Raw genomic sequence first — 21627 nt, forward strand, 5'->3', positions numbered from 1 at the left:
ATAATAATAAGTTGAATTGCTTCATGGACTTGTATCTCGACTTGCTTTCCGTGGTGTCAATTGGTCCATCGTTCCTTGGATATTGTTACCACATCTTTGATGCCACTTACCCAATTTTATGAAGACCCTTTGGTCATATATATATAAACACACACACACACACACATTAATAACATTCCACTTCATATTTTTACTCTAGGATTGACAAAATAATCTTTCCTATGTTGAGTAATAAATGTGAAACTCCAATACTTTAAACTATAAAATTGCAAAATGATATGTTTTTATCGTTTTCCTAACATATAAAAAAATTGGTTCTTAACAATATCTCTCTTTCAATAATTATATTTCTTGAAATTAATTGTAATCGAACAAGCAACCATATCTCTGATATCAACGGTAAGTTCAAATGCTTCGTTACTTTATAAAAAAAATATATAACAGTTGAAATAATAATTTGATTGGGATAATAAGATATCAATCTTTGAAGCTAGCAAATGTGCCCCTAAAAGTCCATATAGCCGTTGTAAAAGGTCCACAATTTTGACTTTTAAATACTATAAGTCTATAACCGAAATAAAAGTAATTCAATTAACATTCCCAAATATTCCACTCACAAACTCCCCATTTTAATGGCACATAATATAAACATAACCGTACAAGAAGCTAAGTAATAAACTCGTTGAAAGTAATAATTATCTCTTACGGAGAGCAACTGAAACACGATTCTTGAATTGTTGCACTATTTAAAAGATTGAATTTGAATTACAGTAATCACTAACTATAATTTTTGATGAAGCGGAAAATATACGAATATATGATTTTTATCAAAATTAAGATCACATTTGTTAGTTGTCCCATATCGGTTGGATAAAATACATGGGAGTTGTATATATTGGCTTGGATAATCTTCCCCTCTTGATCTAGCTTTTGAGGTTGAATTATATCCAAGTTCCAATCTTAACATGATATCAGAGCTTAGGTTCCACCGTTATGTGTTGGACCACTCTCGTTCTGCCCATAGTTGGGTCATTTGTAAATTTCTCGCTCCAGATGTTCATTCCTGGGCGTGAGGGGGTGCGTTAGTTGTCCTACATCGGTTGGATAAAATACCTGGGAGTTGTATATATTGGCTTGGACAATCCTCCCCTCTTGAACTAGCTTTTGGGGTTGAGTTAGGTCCAAGTTTCAATTTTAACAACATGTTCAATTTCCATTTGTTGAAAATAATGCAACTATTGCGATGAGAATTTTTCGGGAGAAACAAATGTTCTTGCTGAGAGAGCATTGAAACTTGACATTCGAACTACCATAATATGGACGATTCTAATGAGACCGTCTTACGAGTTAATGTTGTGAGATATCTACCTCTCCTATCTGACCCGGTCTTTGAAAAATATTACATTTTATACTAAAAACATTACTTTTAAATCCGAGTATATAATGAGTCGATCGGTCTCACAAAAGACTTTCTCCGTAAAAAATTAAACTTATACTGCTATCATTAACTATGATTCTTAGTGGAATAACATGCGCTCGATCCTACAAAGCTTATGATAGAGTCTTTGTACATAGGCTTAAAAAAAGTACAAAAAAGAGTAGCATATAATTAGTAACATTAAAGAAACTTAGAAAAGGAGATTCTATTGGATTGTTGCGTTTTGGTAGGTTAAATAATATACTTTGCTCCTTATTCATTCATTCATGGCACCAATTATTTTATTTTATTATAAATTCTTAATTAATTTGAATACTAAGCAGTATATTATAAGTCATTGTCAAGGCACATACAAAAGTTCAGCAATTATTAAACTTTCTTTCTAAATAATTTTAAAATCAATTAAATTGTAAAAAAAATCATTAATAAAATTTTATATACTCTAATGATTATATGAATAAATAATATAATCTAAATAATATAATCTTCATAAATTATATTATATAAATTGATGTAAATTTGGCTATATTAAAATAAAATTAATGAAATTGTAAATTAGAAATTAGTGTTATAAATTGAAACAAAATTCTATCATTTATGAAAAAAATTTATCTTTTTCTTTTGTAAAATTCATAGAGTGATACCAATTTATAATTTAGTTACACATTATTATTTATTTATAATTTTATATTATATTGTGTATTTCATTAATTTTGGGTACAAAAAATCAAGTCATGTTTGTGTTAAAATTGTGTAAGATTAGCAAGCAGATTGTTAGTTCTTATGAATTGATGATAATTATTAATTTGAACATTTAATAACTATTGAATAAATTGATGAATACATTTTTAATTTCTTAAATTTAGTGATATTTGATTGGTATTAGAAGATAATTTTTCAGGTTTTAATATGTACTAGCAATCAAAATTCAAAAGTGCTGCAAGGTGCAATGGCTCACCCCAATGACACAAAAATTCATATGAGATCGTTTCATATGTCAATTTTGTGAGACAAACTTCGACCCGACCTGATCCGACTCAACCCATTTTTTATATTAAAAGTATAAATTTTCATTTTTGACATAGAACTGACATAAATTTATGTGATCGTCTCACAATAAACGCTAGTATTTTTATTTTTTTGAAAAGATCAATACTCTCTAAATGCATCATTCCTTGATAATCCAATCATGAAAGTAGCACTAATCCCAAAAAACTAAGCTGATATCCAAACACACCCTTATTAGTGTAAGCGCGAGCCCTCACGTTAATTCCGTGCACCTCCCCGCACATTAAAACTCCTCCTCATCCTTTCAAAAACTCAAATTGAATTTAAAAAAATTTACTGCAAAATCCGGTCCCCTCCTTCTCGCCCACTGTCTCCTCTCGCCGACGTAGTAACGGTTAGTTCACTATACGAGGCGGCTCCGCCGGAAGTGCGACGGAGAAGGTTTCTAAAATCTCATGCTCTGTGTCGTTTATTGATCAACGCACTGTGTATGCGGCGCTGAACGAGCGGAGATTTCTCCCTGTTTTTATTTTCTGGAGTATTCGTTCTCTGTAGAGGTTCTGAAAACCCGAATGACTTGAATCCTTACTCTTTTCGCGTGTACTTTTTTGTTTCTATGTTCGATTTGTTATCTTTGGGGTGCTCGTCGTTGAATTTTTGAATTGTTTTTTTCGATGAATTGATGTTTTTCTTTCTTTGTTTGTTTTTTTTTTTCACCGTGGAGGTATTTTTAGAAGGATCAGTAAACTTTGTGTGGGGGTTGAGAGTAGTATGATTCGGTGAATTTGAGATTTTAGGAGTTTGAAACTGCTTATTTCTTGTTTTTATGAAGGAGGCGTAATGTGGAACGTGAATGTCATTTCTTGGGTTTTTTTTTTGTTTTATTCTCTTTTGTTTGTTAAACTATGATAAATTTTTTATCCGAAGTTGGGAAATTTGATGTCTAAGCTAGGCATGGTAGAGAATTTTTCTCCTTTTTTAGTACACTATGGATATTTATTGCAAAGCAAGGCGATTTGTGTCAAAATTAAATTGACAAATTAAATGATCGGAATAGCAACTTTGGGGTAATACATATATATAATATATTCTTATGATGATTTTGGTTTTTAGTGTGGGTGGGACAGTCGGAAGAAATTGATCTGAAGAAGAATTGGAAAGATTTTAGTTTGTAATGATCTTGAACTTTATCATGTTTTTTTATGTAAATAAAATTCCGGTGGAAATGTACTTGCTAAACATGTGGCCTAATTGCCGAAATAAAATAAACGGGGTTTGATTAAATTCTCATATTTTAGCAATAGAATGCAGTTTTTGGAAGGCAATAATGAGAAAACAACTTATGGGGTTTTTCCATTTGTCATCCCGATTCTATGCTGTACTTGACTTCATTATGTGTTTTATTATGTGTTTTATATCTTTATGTGATTTGATTAAATTCTCATGTTTTAGCAACGGAATGCAGTTTTTGCAACCTCATTGTTTCTATATTTTCCGAATCTGTGGTGTGCTGAACTTGATCTTATGTGTGTTTTATATCTTTGTGACAGAGAATCAAGATGATAGGATCTTTACTGGCGAGAGGACTTTTGTACGTCTCTGTTTTCTGGCAGATAAAAACAAAAACAAACACCACACCCCCCCACCCCACATTTCCGTACAAGTTTATAAATTTCTAAGCATTTTGCAGGTTGATTTTGGGTTATGTGTATCCTGCATATGAATGTTATAAATCCGTGGAAATGAACAAGCCTGACATCGAGCAACTTCGTTTTTGGTGTCAATATTGGTATGCTGCATGTTTCATTTATTTAATTTATCGATGCTTTAATGTAATTATCTGGTTAATTTTCATCTCCAACTTTCAGGATCTTGGTCGCTTGTTTGACTGTTTGTGAATGGATTGGCGATATGTTTATTGGCTGGTTAGTTTTCAATAGCTGATACACCAACACTTTTTACTTGATTGTTACTTTTTTCCCCAGATTCTCATAGTAGTTCTAGCTTGTAAAATGTATTCAGGGTTCCTATGTATGGCGAAGCTAAGTTGGCCTTCTTTATATACTTGTGGTTCCCTAAAACCAAGGTCAATTTTCTATTTATGGAATATTAATATTTTCTTCCTTCTGTATTGTAATTTAATGTTTTTTTACTAATGTATTTCAGGGAACAACGTATGTCTATGATTCCTTCTTTAGACCCTATGTTGCAAAGCATGAAACAGAAATCGACCGTAGTCTGTTAGAACTGAGGACACGAGCTGGAGATATGGCTCTCTTGTACTGGCAGAAGGCAGCAAACTACGGGCAAACTAGAATTTTTTATGTTTTACAGTATATTGCTTCACAATCTTCCCCCCCACAACGAGCTCAGGTATGAACTGGAATGTCTTTTTTCAAAGAGTATTCGGTGTTGTCAAGTGCAGCAAAATAAAATTCAAAATTTTCAGACCACTTTGTTTTTTTGTCCATGGTCGACTTATAGTGCAGTTAGTTTCCTTGAATGAACTCTTTTCAAACATTCATGCCATGCGCAAGTGTTGGTAGAAATTCTTTCCTGATTTGTCAAAACAAAAGGAATGCCTTTTCTGCATCCAATCTGCCTTTAGTTCCTTGAGTGAAAATTCTGGCTGGTTTTATACTTTCAAAATAACTTGAACTGTTTAGGGCAAAGCTAAAGCAGTTGTTAATATTTAATCGTGCTTTGAAACGACTCTTTTCCAGTCATTCTACGTGTGTATTTGGCGAAGCTTTTTCTTCCAAACAATATTCAACGTTAAACTCTCTATACTCTTGAATATGTTAGCTTCACACTTGTTTTTTACAACTCCCGACTACCTTCAAAGAATTTTCGTACACAGTTTGATAGGGATCCAATTTTTCCTTGTTTCAAATGAAAATTTCCAATTTTAACTTTTGCAGCCGTCCCAGCAAGGCACCAGAGTCCAGAAACCCACTGCACCATTAAATCAAGGACCAGGTGTAACAACACAGCTGCAAGATGAACAACCCTCTTCTCCTGCTTTGAGCGATCACCAAGAAGATGCAACAGACAAAGCAGGACCTTCGGAAAATTCGAAACCTGCTCCCACCCCTGTCCCCCCTCCCGCAGTCCTAAAAGAGCTGAAAACAGCGCCAATGCAAGCCCTTATTGAAACTGTCAAAATTTCAGAAGAACTGGCAATGATGCAGGTTGATTCATTGCCTTCAGCAAATGGAAGTGCTCAACCTCCTCCTCAAGACATGATATTGGACAGAGTAGAACGAGTGACACGAGCAAGGCTTAGGAAAACACGTGCTCCCCCAAATCATCCGAATAAATAGATGTATTTCGCATGTAGTTACGTTGCAGATATGTGATCAATGGATTCTTCATGCTTATGTAACATTACTCATTTCAAGTCCTTTATTCTTTTATATACAGAACCTTTGTTTGTATTTTCTTGGGAAAAATTGTTCTTGTGCATTTTTCTTATTGTTTTCTTCCTCAGTAGATGTAAATCAATCTTCATTCACACAGTATATGTCTGTATATATTCCAACAAAAAGATTATTACAAGAAACAATCTATCAAGTATAATAAAAAGTTCATGAAATCAACACTATGGAAAATGATTAAATCAATATATAAGTTTGAGCCATATTAATTAACAACTTAGTAAAAAAAAAAAAATCAAACGTGAAAAAATATTTATGACTTGTGATTAAACAAAAAAAATTCAATTTAAGCATATAAGAAAATGCAAAATAAAAAAGAAAATTACTACAACAAAATAAAAAAGAAAATTACTACAAAAACTATATATATATATATATATAAAATTTTTGGCTTACGTAAAATTTCTCAGTAAAAAAAATCAACAATTTCAAAATTTCCAGTGTTTTAAAAAACAACAATTTTTTAAACTGGGCTTGATAGGCCCAAAAATGCTCCTTAAAAGTCCAATCTATAAAAACTTGCAGTTGGGCCGAGAGCCGAAGCCTCTAATATTGGGTATTTAGTCAGGTCTCCGCCACTTGCGGCGCCGCCGGCGAGGTCCGCCCTATATTGCCGAACATTGGACACACACACAACCGGAAGATACAGCAGCAAGAATTGTTAAGTTCTGCCAAATATTTACGTAAGGCTCAATCTGTTTCTGCATTTTCTTTTTAATGAAACTCGCGATGCTCTGTTTTAATTTTCTGCAGGATATCGATTTCTTCCGATTTTTGGCGTTTTATATTTTGCAATTCTTCTGTTTGACGGAACGCCGATGGCAAATTTTTGTCATGTTTTGTTGCATTTACTTTGGATGGATGATTTTTGCGCTGTATTATGTGTTTGTTGGCATGAATGGTGATTCAACAACTCGTGTGGGTGGATTTTTACTTAATCTATCCACGTTTTCTTACCTTTTGTAGATGTAGATGCCTTTAATTTGTTTCTTGATTTTCTTAAATAATCCTTTTGGAATCATTTTACTAGATTTGTCATTTGTGAGAGATGAATTTATGCTTATGGTTCTTTTGTTTGACCATTCATCTTAAGGTGTGCTTATGTTGTTTTTTTACTCACGTGTTCGGATTTTCTTCACTGAGGAGCAAGTTATTGTCTTCTACAAGGTTTATGCTTTAATACAAAGTATCCATGTGGGCATCATTTCAGATTCAAGAAGAGTTTGGTAAATTTTTATTTTTCCTGAAGTTTGTGGTGTTTCTCTTTCAGTCTAGTCTAATGATGGTGGCATAAGCTGATGATTTTTGATGCTGCTACTACTAGAACATCTCTTATTAAAGGATTTCGGGCATGCTCTTGTTTAATATTTCAAACCACTGACAATCTGAGAGGTTTATGTACCATGAAAGAAATAGAAATGGATGGCTCCTCTGGTTTGTCTGATGTCTCCGAAGAAAAGTTAAACGTTTTATCTCCTGTTGCTGTGAGGTTTGACCCGAGAGCTTCATCTTCAGACGTTCAATCGACCCCAGAAATTGAGAAGAAGTATGTTCATCGCGTATATGACGCAATTGCTCCCCATTTTAGCTCTACTCGGTTTGCAAAATGGCCCAAAGTTCAACTGTTTCTGAACTCTTTGCCCTCAGGATCACTTATATTAGATGCAGGATGTGGAAATGGGAAATACTTGGGTTTGAATCCGAAATGCTATTTCGTTGGTTGTGATATCAGTGCCCCCCTTATTGGTATATGTGCAGATAAAAGGCATGAAGTTTTAGTTGCTGATGCAGTAAATCTTCCTTACCGAACTGGATATGTTGATGCAGCGATTTCTATAGCAGTGTTACATCACTTAAGCACGGAATGTAGGAGAAAGAAAGCTGTAGAAGAATTAATTCGTGTTGTCACGATGGGTGGCCTTGTTCTAATTACAGTTTGGGCTAGGGAACAAGAGGATAAAGCTTTGGTTAACAAATGGACTCCCCTTCCTCAGAAGTACTCGGAGGAATGGATTGGGCCTGGAAGCCCCCGAATTCGCAGCCCTTCCTCTTCACTTGCTCTAGAAATCATCCCAGAAAACGAGGAAAATGTTTCTGCAGAGCCGTCGAAGTATATTCCTTCCGAGTTCCTAAAAGGTGAATTTTGTGAAGAAATGCATGCAAATTCTATTTATGGAGATGATGCATTGGCTTCTAATAGTAAAAAAAGCAGAGATTGTCAGCAGGAGTATTTTGTTCCTTGGCACTTACCCTATCATCGAGCTGAAGTGAGTGGAGCTTCTGCCAATGCCATAGCTAATGGTTGGGCAAGGAAAGATGACAATAAGGGCGCTGTAGTTTATGACAGATATTATCATGTTTTTGGTGAAGGTGAACTTGAAAGGTTAGACCTCAGTTTATGTTGATCTTCCTCAGTTTGAATAATAATAATAATCTCTCAGTGATTTCAGCCTGTAATTAATAGCTACATACTTGGCTCTAATCAACAGCATATTGTCAAACACGATCCTCAGCTAGCATTTGTTTGCTACTTGATTATCGTTGATTAACAGCTTTGTGATTTGCGATATTTGGGCAAATTGTTTTGCTAAAGAACAGGCTTTCGGTCTTAATGTAATTACCATTCTTTATGTATATTTTTTCCATTTGGGCTGTACCACTGGTGAAAAAATGGGAAAAAATAATGGAAAAGATTCATGGAGTCAATGAAGGCTGGGGGCTGCAGTTGTGGAGAATGAAATGATTCAACACATCCTGTTTTTCTATCCTTACCCTCTACGAGTAGTCCCCACATTTTTTACTAGAATTCCTCTGTTGAACATCTGGTCCATCCCTAGCCTCTTTTCTTCTGTTGCACCGGGAAACTTTGTCGAGCAAGAATAAAATTGCATGTCTTTACATTCTTTCTTTTAATTCTCATTTCTGTCCACCCTGTGGGTCAAGGCGAGAATAAACAGCATTTTTTGTGAAAAAAGAAACTTCAAATTTGGACAGTTTGTAGACTGACACAAGTTAAAGACCTCCCCTACTTTTTTTTATTACAACATTGGGGTGGGGTAGGAGAGTTTTTTGCTTTTTCATGGGTTTGAAAGACTAAAGTTGTAACATCTAATGTGTTGTTTGCTCTCTTGATTAAATAATGTGCGACAAAAACAAGGATTTTTTTTCCTCGAATAACAAACATAACACGCCCTCATGAAAAGTTTTCCTCATAATCTACAGATCCAGATCGGGGTGATTTTGTCTAAGTAGGATTGAATATCACGCAATTTGGGTATATGCCTGTCTAATTTATTTTCCTTGTGAAAGTAAGGTTCTAGCTTAAAACACAGGTATAATTTTCTTGATCCACAGGACAGGCTTTTGCTTTGCTTTCGGCCTTTTTTCTGCCTGTAACCAATTAGAAACAGATGGACGTGGCAAAAATGTATTCCCTTTTTTTTTCTTGATCACTAAATACTTGAATCAGTACAAGCAGTTTTCTGACAGAATTGTAGTTCTAAGTATGATTAAATTGTTTCGGAGCCTTGACGATGACGATGACGGTTGTTTACTCTGCAGGTTGGTGTCTGGTGTGGATGGTGCTGTCATCGTCGATAAATTTTACGACAAATCAAACTGGTGCATTATCCTTGAGAAAACTTCATCTCTGAACCGGTGATCATGTTCAACCTCGAGCAGGCAGAGGTTTTCAGAGGCATGGAGACTTCAAGAATTTGATGGTGCAAAGGATTTTTTGTGAAATATTACTGAATCAGAGAGATGGGAAAGCGGTAAAAACATACATTGAAGAATGAGATCGTAATATTTGGTTTACATTACAAATTTCAAAAAATGTAACCGATCACTGCTGAGTGTAGGAAACTTGCTTTTCATTGGGATGTGATCAATGAAGATGGTGATTCAATGTGTTTTGGGCATAAAAGTTTTCCTATTTTTACCGAACTGTGAATACAATATAATCTTTGGTTTACATATTTAAAATTTTTTGAAAGAGGAACCCCTCCCGGACCATAATTCTAAAATCGATGGTTTCCATCTCGAAACTGTAAGTTCCAGTTTAGTAAGTCTTTTGTGAAGCAGTCTCACGAATTTTTATCTGTGAGACGGGTTAACCTTACCGATATTCACAATAAAAAGTAATACTCTTATCATAAAAAGTAATACTTTTTCATGGATGACCCGAATACGATTCGATCCACGAAATTGATCCGTGAGATCGTTTCACAAAAATTTTTGTGTTCAGTTTATTGCTGTTTGGATATGGTATCGGTTTTGATTCTAAATTATTTAAAATAGGCATTACATTTAATATATATAAAAATATATATATTTTCACTCATATTTTCTCAAAATTTCACCATTTACCTATACTTTGTTTGCCATATTTATTCTTCCATTATTATTATTATTATACGCATTACATTATTTTGTTATTTTGGTGATATATATTTATGAAATTTTATACTATAATAAAATGCTTTGATAATTATAAATTTGCAACCTTTTGAATTAGTATTTAGTTATAAATATAATTTATCTAATAATTTTCAATTAAATATGTTTTTTCTTTTCTATATTTCCAGTTTTATATATTATTATTTTTAAGAAAATATTTTTACGTATTCTATATTCATTAAAATATACACGCCAAAATTTCACCGTTTAGTTATTGAACATCTAATTTGTCATTTTTATTTTAAAAAGTAACATATAATGACAAAAAAAAAGTGAAGGATCGTGTGCTTGTGCCTTTGAAGGCATTTCAAACACAATATTATCCAATGAGCTGCAATAGCTCGTGTTCTAAGAATGTTAACACCGATGAATTAAATCGAAGTTGGTTTAAAACCAAGCGGAAGAAACTCGAAATAATCCTTCGTGAAGAAGACTGTTATATTAGAAAACATTTTAACTTAAGTAGGCTGAATAACTGAAAAGCACGGGATCAGTTGTCGTATAAATCATTTCAGTTATGGTAAGAACTGAACTGACGGATGCTCTAACTGATCAAGTCAGTTTGAAAACAACAGTTAATCGGTTAAATACACAATATATGTTTATGGACGTTCGGAGACTTCAACTGATCCTACGTCACCCCTTCTACCACCTCGGGTAGGATCCACTAAAAAACTTTGATTTATACAACTACTTGTACAAACCCACCCAACTTAGGACTTACACACTGCCTAACTGAACTCCTAGTCTAAACTGAAGGCAGCACCTTCCAGCCAACACTTCTTTAACGTCTATGTGAGAAAGACTACATAAACAAGTTTAAAGTCTTTGTGCAAGACTATATTTTGGACGGTGGTGTGTGCTCGTATGTGTGAACTGAGCAAAAGTGTTCTCACACACTTAAGGAAGTGAGCTTCTAAACTAAACTGATAATACGTTGAAGTTTTCCCTCAAATCTGGGCTGATTGCTTCTTCAAAGTTGATAAGCATTAAGCGTGCCCTTTTTTTTTCTCACTCTCTCTAGTTCTGTATATAATATCGTCTCCACTGATTTTCTCTTTATATAGACGGAAAATTGATTGTACAGTGAGGCTCAATTATTGTATCCGTTGCATCTTGAATTCGTTTCTTGGACTTTGTGTCTCGACTTTCTCAGACTGCCCTTCTGAAACGTTTGTCTTGAATGCTCTGATACGACGTCCATTATTGTCCTTTGACTGAACTATTACTTTGTACCTTTGTGTATAGCTGGAATCCACTGAATGAGTTTGTCTTCATCTACAACTGAAAGATTCTTAACTGACGATCCGTACTAGTCAGTTGAACTGATCTTCAGTTGGACTGATGAAATCAGTTGACTCGTCAGTTGAACTGATTCACTCTCATCCAGCTGAACTGATCAGCTGGACTTCTTCATCAGTTGAACACTCCTTCGATTGGTCAGACTTCTGAGGTTATCCTGCTGATCCACCTATAAACTGGACGATCAGCTGAACTGCTCATTTGACTTATCAGTTCTCCTGATTCAGTTTGTGCGAACAGTTGGTTCTTCAGTTTGCAATTTAGATTCCTCAAACTGATCCTAGCTTCTGCACACTTAAGGTAAATCATTAGTAACACAAAATGACAAATTTTGTTAACATCAAAATTAAGATTGCGAACTTAAAAAGTTCAGACAAAATGCAAGTAACATATATTGAAAATAAAAAATGCTACTTACTAATATTGTTCTTAGACATAATTTCAATAATTCAAATTATTTTCCGAAAAAATATTTGTTTCGATTTTTTTAATTTCCAAATGGATATATTTTTTACTTTTAAAAACAAAGATGATTTTTTAATTAACAAGTTAAAAAATAAAAAATTACTATTCTATCCGATGGACAAAATCAAAGTATTATTGTTCATCATGTAAATGCTACTTAGTCAAAAGTTTCCACTTGTTTGAGAAAATGCTATGTAGATGTTAGATATCTCATAAACGAGGGTTGACACCTTCTAATGTTTACATCATCATATGCAGTCATCCATTCAATTCAGACCGAATGAATCTTCAGTGTGTTGGGGAGTCGAGTCGATATATATGACACCTTCCTAACCCTTGCAATGATGGGAAAGGATCCGTTATAATTTCTTTTCCCAGCTTTGGCAAGGAGTTCTAGGTGACATACACTTCTGATCATTTAACTCTAAATGAATTTTTCATTGACTTCTGTTAATGGTGTATAGCTACTTCTTGAGGTGCTTATTGTAGAACTTTTTAAGCTTTAGTGATTCAATAAGGCTGTTGATCTAATGGATAATTAAATAATCTACTTTAACATAATTCAAAAAGAAAACTGAATATCCACAAGCATAATTTTTCTAAGAATCCAACCGACAACAAAACCAAACTAATAGTGTAAGAGGGATATTGATAGACAAATTAATTTAATCACAACTGATAGAGCCTAAATGATAGTTTACTTCAATCGATCAGTAAGCCCAAATCCAAACATTCTCTAAAGAATATCAGCATACTCGGTGATTAATAATCAGAGTCCAGCTGAAATATCGGATAAAGTTTTCCATACCAACAGTCACTGATTTTTAACAGAATGTCAGAATTCACGGCACTACCAAAATATTTCAGAAAAGACGATGATATGACAGCAATAACATTTTTGTATTTGGAAACGAATATATGATTTAAAAAAATTACCGTTGCAGGTGAAGTCTATAAATAGATCAGTTTGACAAGCTTTCATAGGGCTCTCCAACTCTCTGAATTAACTGATCTATTGTATCTTCTTGAAAAACTTTCCGTGAGCCAAATTGATAAAAACAAGCTCACACCGATAAGTTATTATATGATCATTTAACGATCAATTTGTGCTTAGAATTGTTTTGTAAAATCTGTATAATTGAGAGTAAGAAATTTTACTGATCATTTTGATTAAGATTGCAATTTACTAAGAGTTCAAGTTAAGCAATATTAAGTCCTACTGAAGTGGGTGATTTCAAATAGTTTTTAATTATTGAAATCTTTTAGTGCAATGTTTCCGTGATGGATAAGAGGTGACATATGAGTATTGAAGTTTCTGAACATCTTGAATCAAACTCGTGCCAAATTACTTTTCAGTTTACCTTATTTATCTCTCATTTGATAACCCAACTGAGTTTTGATAAGTCATTTTGTTCAAACAGTTTCAGCCAGTCTTTTTTCGCACAGTTCTCCCTCTAAATTTATTTTCGATCCTAACAAGTTGTATCAGAGAATGTTAATTGTTGTCTCTGGACATTATTCAATCAAATGACCTCATTTAGTAAAATACCGATGTTCTCCAAGGAACATTTTGGTTGGAATATTATAATGAAGGTTCACTTAACTGCTTAAGATGATGACATGTGGTTTGTCATCACAGATGACCCGATGAAGATTTTAAAAGCAAATACTTCCATTGCCATCAGTGATGGTGCTCCACAAATGATGGAAAAACCATAATTGAATGTACAAGTAAAGACAAGAAGAAAGCCAATTTTGGACAATGTGGCTAAGAACATTTTATACAAGATATTGGCAAAAATACTTTCAACAAGATTAAGATGTGTCCTATTTCGAAGGACATATGAGAGAAACTGATATAACTATGTGAAGGCAATGCTAAATCAAAAGAGAACAAACTGTCTGTTGCTGTCAAAAAAATTGATAGTATTAAAATAAAGGCCGGAGAATCTACGTCATTTTTCGATGAAAGAGTGAGCAACATCATTATTGAACTGGCTGCTCTTGGCAAAGAATATGACAACAAAGAAATAGTCTTAAAAGTAATGATAACACTCCCAAGAGAATAAGATGTCAAAACAATGGCTATGCTAAAATCGAAGGAACCTAACAAACTTGAACTGCACGATCTGTTTACAGACCTCAATGCATATGAATTCGAAATGGAAACAAGAGCTGATGGCGAATCTTCAACCAAACCGACAAAGGCTCTAGCTGTTGCAACTACTGAACAAATTGTCTCGAAAGTGAAATCAGTCGAGCAATGATGTAATGTCACTATTTGTGTATAAATTTGGCAAGTTCATAAGGAATAATCATGAAAACTTACAAAACTCAAGCAAACACAATCACCACAAGAGAGAGCCCATTGATGAGGACAATTTGTGTTTCAATTGAAGGAAAATCGGGCATTTCATAGCTGACTGTCCCAAGCCAAAGAAAGAGGAGAGGAGGTCAACTGACAAAGAAGGCCTATCTGATGACAAGAAGAAGAAGTCCAAGGATGAGATGAGGTCATTTAGAAAGAGAAGAAACCAGAAAGTATTGGTGGCTGAAGACAACAAAGCCAAGTGAGCTGATTCTGAGACTTAATCATCCGAGTCAGATTGCTTCATCAGTGAGAGTGATGAAGATGTGGTATAGTGCCTCATGGTCGATGCTGAGTTGGAATCTACCTATGATGAGGTATTTGACATAAGATTCACTAATTTTACACGAGATGATCTCATCTCTGCACTCAATGAAATGATAATAGAGTACAAGAGAATTTCTCAATCATTCGAGGAAGTTAAAGAAAAGCAAGAAAGCCTAACTGACGATGATACTGAGCCTAACCGAGTATAGTCAAGTGAAGTGTTAGGTCTTAAGACAGAAGTTACGAAGCTGAAAACTGAGAATGAAAGAGTACTTGATGAGCATCATCAACTTATTTATAAGAATAAGAAATTAGCTGAACTGATTAATATTTGGAACAAGTCGTCAATGAGTATTGAGAAAATACAAGAGTTGCAGAATCACTCGGGAGACAAAATCGGTCTTAGCTTCAGCAGGTTTGATAGCAACCCCACTGTAGCACTCAATCGAAACTGAACATGTGTTCACTTTGTGAATATCAGAAGCCTACTGATCAAGCTGAGAAACCTGTCAAATTAATTAATAAAGGCAAAAATTTTGGTATTAGGTATACACCAGAGAGTTCTTCTGTTAAGCACAATTGGTCTGATCACATATTCAGTCAAGCAAGACACAACTCAATGAAGGCTAAGCCATATCGATACAACAACTGCAAGCATGTTCAAAAGATAGACATGCAGACGAATGATGACAGAAAGGCTAAACAACATTTTGTTTCCAACACTTACAGAGCATCACACACACACCAAGCATTACACACACAATTTTGCACAACCCATGTTGAACAAATAGAGTGGTCGACCAGTCAGGCTGATCCAAATGTGGGTTCCTGAGGGAGTAATCTCCTTTGGACCCAAATAAGATTGAGTGTAAGTTGATTTAACTTGTGTATGCAACAAAATGAACGAGAGAGATTGAATAATTAAGTTTGGTACTTTGACAGTGGATGTTCAAGGTTCATGACTGGTCAAGCCCAACTGCTATCTGACTTAATCAACTATGAATTACCAAAGATCACCTTCGGTGACAATGCTAAAGGTAAGACCGTTGGTAAGAGTAAAATTACTCATGGAAACATAGTAATCAATGATGCATTACTTGTTGAAAATTTGTATTATAATTGATCTGTATCAGTCAACTTTATAATAATGGTTACTTAATTGAATTTTGTAAGAACAAATGCTTAATTAAGGATGATAATAATCAAATATTGTGAACCAAAATTAGAAATGATAACATTTATAAAATTGTTTGGAACAGTAATTATCTAGCCTTACCAACCTGTTTTGTTGATATTAATAACGATAAACAGTGTCTATGACATAAAAGACCGAATCATCTCAATTATATATAAATTAATAATCTGCGTAAATTAAACGTAGCTGGTGGTTTGACTAGACTTGAAGAAATGATACCAGTACCCAACTGATTAAATTTCTTAAGAGTATGAAAAATGAGAAATCAACTTCAGTAATCAGGATCATAAATGATCGAGCTACTAAGTTCACTAACAAAATTTTGGATAAGTATTTATCAGAACATAGAATTCAGCATGAGTATTATGCAGCAAGAACACATAAACATAATGGAGTTTCCGAAAAAAAGAACAAGATAATGAAGGAAGCTGCAAGGACAATGCTCGATAATTATGGTGTTTCACAAATATTTTGGGAAGAAGCAATCAACAGCGCATGCTACACATGGAGCCAATCCATGATCAACAAAAAGACAGGTAAAACTCCATATGAAATATGAAATGAGAGAAAGCACAACTTATCTTATTTTCATGTTTTTGTCTATAATGTTACATTCATAATAATGGTAAAACTCATATTTCTGCATTTGATGTGAACTCTGATGTTGGAATATTTCTTGGTTATTCAGCAGTCAATAAGACTTTCCGTGTACTTAATAAGAAAATTTTAAATATGGAAGAAATTGTTCATGTTGTTTTTTATGAAACCGAGCTGATTGATGATGAAAATAACCTAGTTGATTTGAGCAATCAGATGAAAGTTATTGATCTAATATATGACAACGAAGAAGAAATCAATGTAAATAAGAGAATTCATCAGTCATCTAAACCAGAGATCTCAGATCAGTCAACTATACAAAGAAATGGAGAAAAGAGGAACCCAACTGATCTGAATCAAGATGACTTGTACGAGACTGATGATACCCAAGCTGAGGACAATCTAGCTGATGAGACTAAAATTGTTGAGAACCTAGCTGATAAGAACCAAACTGAGAAGAACCTAATTGATCCTAATCCAATCATTGCTTAAATCAATCAACTTGGACCAAGTTAAAAATGGAGTAAGACTCATCCACCCTCACTGCTGACCGGTAATCCATCTGCACCTCTTAGAACTAGACAACAAATGATTAATAAATTCTTGCATGTTGCTTCTATTTCACAGTTGGAACCAAAGAAAATCAATGAAGCTTTATTAGATAACAAGTAGATTGAAGGTATTCAAGATGAATTAAATCAGTTTTACAAAAAAAGTATGGTAATTTGTACCTAGACCATCTCATCAGACAGTCATTGGAACTCGATGAGCTTATAGAAATAAAATTGATGAAAATGGTATTGTAATCAGAAACAAAGCAAGACTTGTTGCACAATGCTTCAAACAAGAAGATGAAATTTATTATGATGAGATCTTTGCACAGCAGTTAGACTAGAGGCTATTCGAATTTTTCTTGCTTACGCTTCTTATAAAAACTTTAAAGTGTTTCAAATGGATGTGAAGAACGCCTTTATGAATGAGATATTACAACATGAAGTATATGTGGAACAACCTCTAGGTTTTGTTAATCATATTTTACCTGATCATGTGTTTAAATTAAACAAAGCCTTGTATGATTTAAAACAAGCACCACATGCCTAGTATGACACTCTATCACAATTTTTACTTGATCATAACTTTGCAATTAGCTTAGTGGATAAACTTTATTCACATTTGTTAAAAATTAGTCCATATTTATGTTGATGACATTATATTTAGATCCACTAACTCAAAACTCTACGAGAAGTTTGCTAAACTGATATAGGATAAATTCGAAATGACTATGATGGGTGAACTGGCTTTTTTCTCAGATTGCAAGTCAAGAAGTTGGATACTGGAATCTTTGTCTGTCAGAAGAAGTACACCAAAGAATTACTGAAGAAATTAGAAATGGAGTCATGTTCAGCAGCAACAACCCCCATTAGCTCGTCAGTTTAGTTTGATAAAGATAAAAGTAGAATATCAGTCGAGGTAACATTGTATCAAAATTTAATAGGTTCTCTTCTATCCCTAACTATCAGTCGGCCCGATATCATGGTTGTAATTTTTATGTGTGCTCGTTTCAGTCTGATACATAACAATCTCATTACTCAGATGCCAAGAGAATTCTTAAATATCTTAAAGGAACAAAAATATTATATTGTGGTATGTTAAGGACTCATCATTCAATATAGTTGGATATTCTGATGCAGACTATGAAGGTTGCAAGCTTGATAGGAAGAGTATTAGTAGATCATGTCAGTTTCTTGGAGATCGGTTGAGTTCTTGGTTCAGTAAGAAGCAAACATCAATTGTCACTTCAACTGCAGAAGCTGAATACCTAGATGCTAGGAGCTGTTGTTCCCAACTGTTGTGGATTCAACAACAAATGAAAGACTATGGAATTGATGCCAAGGAATCACCAATCTTCTGCAATAATACAAGTGCAATAACTATCATATACAATCTAGTTTTGCACTCTCGGACTAAACATATTGATATTTGTCATCCTTTCATCCGAGATAATGTATTAAAGAAGAATATATGGTTGAAATACGTCTCAACTGAACAACAAGAATCTGATATCTTTACCAAACCACTTATATAATAAGTTTTCTTACTTTAGAAATATTTTAGAACTTATTGATTTATCCAAAATGCACAAATTTATGGGGAACAATCCAAATGATCTTATCATTTAATATCGATGATTTACTTAAATTCTCATTATTAACCATTAAGGACGACTTGATTATTTCATTTAATCTTAAAAACTTTTAAAATTCGTAAAATGTACTTACTTCTTTTTAAATTTTTTAAAAAATTTCAATCGATAGTATGACACGTGTCACGTCTGTTACAAGGTCAAAAGTCGCACATTTTAAATTTTTGAAATCCCTTAAATTTTCAGTTTACCTTTGCATTTTATTATTCGAGTAACTCGTGTTCTTGTTCTCGAGATTTCTGCTTTTTTTTTTTTCACTCATAAATTCTTTAATCTCTGCCTTCAAGATTTCATTTCAGAAATGACAGCACCAATAACTCCTTCTTACATCATGAATGCACTCACAATTGATTTTGGATCAATTTACTCAATGAAAGATGCTGCAATCACTCAAGTTTTCAAGGCGATCGAGTCATCTAAACTCAAGATCTTTCTCAGTTTATCTTTGTATATCTATGTGGATGAGCTGAATAATTTTTATTCCAGAGGGAAATTACTAAAGACGGGAAGATACTGAAACCTCTGGGAGAGTACAATTTGTTGATTGAGCAAAAGTTCTTCTCAACCCTATTCTAGTTACCCTCTGAAGGGATAACCGAATTCTATGAAGTGCCTCAACAAGCTGTTGAGGATATGAAGTTTTTTGCTTCTATTGATTAGATCCAAACATCAGGAAAGAAGAAGAAAATGAAACATGATTATCAAATGTTGGTTGATGTGGTGGCCAAGCCTATTATGTCCAAGACATGCTCTTTTGATGCCTTCACCACCGAGAAGTTCTTGGTGATGACAACTATTGCCACATGAATGAAGATCAACTGGCCGGTTGTTCTTTTTCAAATTCTGAAAGCAATGATTCAAAATGGAAAGAAATCACCAGGTTTTGCCATCCTTCTGAGACGACTGTTTGAAGATGTAGGAGCCTTGCTGAGAAATTCTGTGACCCTGCATAAATTCAATGCTCGGACTGAAGCTAACACACTGGGCATCTCTACTGCTGGATTACTGGCAGTTAGGAAAGAAATCGGAGATAAAATGGCTAGTATGAAGAAAAATTTGGAGAATAAGGTCAGTAAGGACACTGTGACTAAGCTAAAGAGGAAATTGATTCTTCAATCCAGTGATTTTGAAGTGGCAACGCCTTATCCTCCTCCAAAGAAGCTAAGGACAACAAAAATCAGACCAGTGCCTACACCAATCAAGGTTGTACCCTATTTCTCAAGTACAAATAATCAAGGCTACTGAAGACCCAACGGAGAAACTGAAACTGTTAGTTATCGAAGCTCTGCCAAGAAAAATCAGCATGCCAACGAATCTTCCTCCTTCGATACCGACAAAAAGTGACAATTAGAGATCCAATCAAATAAACCAGATCAAGACTGGATTCTACCCTCTCCACAATTCCAGGGAAAGGGAAATAGAAGGTTGTTGAGGTTAAGGAAACCGAGCTTGTATCAGCAGTTCAGACTCAAATTGACTTGTTGATGGACGAGATAAATGATTTGCTGAAGATAAATCAAAATTTTTAATGAGTAAGTGGAGTTTTGGACAATCACATTTGGAAAGAAATTGAAAATAAAGGCTATACTTGAATGGTACATAGCAGTGGAGAAAACAATGTTGAATCAATTGAAGATTGTGGTCATTTATGAATATCTTCAACACCAAGCGTACCTTAATGATCTTTTGAAGATTCGGAAGTCGACTACTTTCTGTGTTGAACAAAGATCAAACTATGATCCCACATGCCCGATAGTTTTTTATGACATTGCAGTGGTCAGTCAACTGGAAATGGATCTTATCACACTGCAGAGGAAAGTAAAAGTTTGGGAAAATGATCATAAGATGTTCGAGCCAATGGAGTCCAAGGACTAGAAAGTTGCTATATCTTGATCTCAGCCTACCTCTGAGAACCAAATTGAATCAGATCCCGAATAAGCCAAACTATCTATTCATCCATATATTTCCACTTCTCCTCCCCTGAGGCAAATAACTTTGGCCAGTGTAGAAGAAGTTGTTCTATCTATTGTACAACAACAATAAGCTGATGATGGTGATGATATTATTCTGAGTAAACTCCTATCTGCACCTCAAGGAACTCATAAAACTGATGCAGTATTCTCTGGAGCAAAAATCATTTTATTTGAGGATGTACTCATGGTAGAAATTGATGAAGCTGAATTTGTTCAAAGCATAGAGCACGAGGTAGTTGAAATTGCAATGGATGGATGAGATCTTACATAAGCTAATGCATATCCAATTAGTCAGGTTAAAGAAATGCAGATTAAAGCATTTGTCAGTCAGACTGTCTCAGGTGTTCTGATGATTGAACAGACAAGTCCTTGTAGCAATCAGGCTCCTGATTTGACACTTGATGTGTGAAAAGAACTTCCAAGAATAGAGCCTTCTTCTCCTGTTCTGAATATATATGATGAAAAAACTTTGGACCATATACATTCGAGCCTCACTGCTATCTCTGGTTCCATCACAGTTCTTAAAAGGGAATACTGAGGAAGCTTTGGAATCTTTTAAAGATAAGATGCTCTACGAAGCGTCGGATCTATCTCGGAGAATGATCAACATATTCACTCGATTGGAGCAAATTAAAAAGGCTCAGACGCTACTACTACTCATTTTTGTCAGAAAAATAAGGCAAAAAACTTTCAGATTTGCATCAAGATAAAGAAAATATAAACTAATTTCAATGAAAAATCGATGAAGTGAGTTCTTAGTTAGCATTGGTTCTTGCCTACTTGAAGGCACTATATGGTGTTGACAAAAAAAGAAAGTAAATAAGTCAACTGAATATTCCAATCAGACTCATAAGAAAAAATAGCAAAGCCAGTTGATCCGCAGAAGAAGCCAACTGACAAGCATTTGGTCACTATA

At 34.3% G+C, this 21627-nt stretch overlaps 2 protein-coding genes across 4 annotated transcripts; both read left to right on the forward strand.

Moving 5' to 3' along the window:
• Positions 1-2730: 2730 nt before the first annotated feature.
• LOC140975205 (putative HVA22-like protein g) lies at positions 2731-5917 on the forward strand. 2 transcript variants are annotated; one of them, XM_073438785.1, is made up of 7 exons: positions 2731-2887; positions 3997-4037; positions 4137-4235; positions 4315-4371; positions 4469-4532; positions 4613-4819; positions 5368-5917. In XM_073438785.1, the coding sequence occupies exons 2-7, from the start codon at positions 4006-4008 to the stop codon at positions 5767-5769; spliced, it is 861 nt and encodes a 286-aa protein (XP_073294886.1). In that variant the 5' UTR covers positions 2731-2887; positions 3997-4005; the 3' UTR covers positions 5770-5917. The 2 variants fall into 2 exon arrangements, with proteins under 2 accessions (XP_073294886.1, XP_073294885.1); XM_073438784.1 differs by having other exon boundaries at positions 2759-3003.
• A 476-nt stretch (positions 5918-6393) lies between these two features.
• LOC140975207 (tRNA (carboxymethyluridine(34)-5-O)-methyltransferase) lies at positions 6394-9616 on the forward strand. 2 transcript variants are annotated; one of them, XM_073438787.1, is made up of 4 exons: positions 6394-6566; positions 7154-8266; positions 9216-9310; positions 9445-9616. In XM_073438787.1, exons 2-3 carry the CDS (start codon positions 7182-7184, stop codon positions 9277-9279), a joined length of 1149 nt encoding a protein of 382 aa, XP_073294888.1. In that variant the 5' UTR covers positions 6394-6566; positions 7154-7181; the 3' UTR covers positions 9280-9310; positions 9445-9616. The 2 variants fall into 2 exon arrangements, with proteins under 2 accessions (XP_073294888.1, XP_073294887.1); XM_073438786.1 differs by lacking the exon at positions 9216-9310.
• The last annotated feature ends 12011 nt before the right edge of the window (positions 9617-21627 follow it).

This window comes from Primulina huaijiensis, chromosome 4 (assembly GCF_012295235.1).
Source record: "Primulina huaijiensis isolate GDHJ02 chromosome 4, ASM1229523v2, whole genome shotgun sequence".
NCBI classification, from domain to species: domain Eukaryota; kingdom Viridiplantae; phylum Streptophyta; class Magnoliopsida; order Lamiales; family Gesneriaceae; genus Primulina; species Primulina huaijiensis.

Coding starts and splice junctions, on each gene's coding strand:
- LOC140975207 (XM_073438786.1), top strand. CDS start 7,182: ATGATTTTTGATGCTGCTACTACTAGAACATCTCTTATTAAAGGATTT. Junction 8,267..9,444: donor GGTGAAGGTGAACTTGAAAG/GTTAGACCTCAG, acceptor TTTACTCTGCAG/GTTGGTGTCTGGTGTGGATG.
- LOC140975205 (XM_073438785.1), top strand. CDS start 4,006: ATGATAGGATCTTTACTGGCGAGAGGACTTTT. Junction 4,236..4,314: donor CGTTTTTGGTGTCAATATTG/GTATGCTGCATG, acceptor TCCAACTTTCAG/GATCTTGGTCGCTTGTTTGA. Junction 4,533..4,612: donor TGTGGTTCCCTAAAACCAAG/GTCAATTTTCTA, acceptor AATGTATTTCAG/GGAACAACGTATGTCTATGA.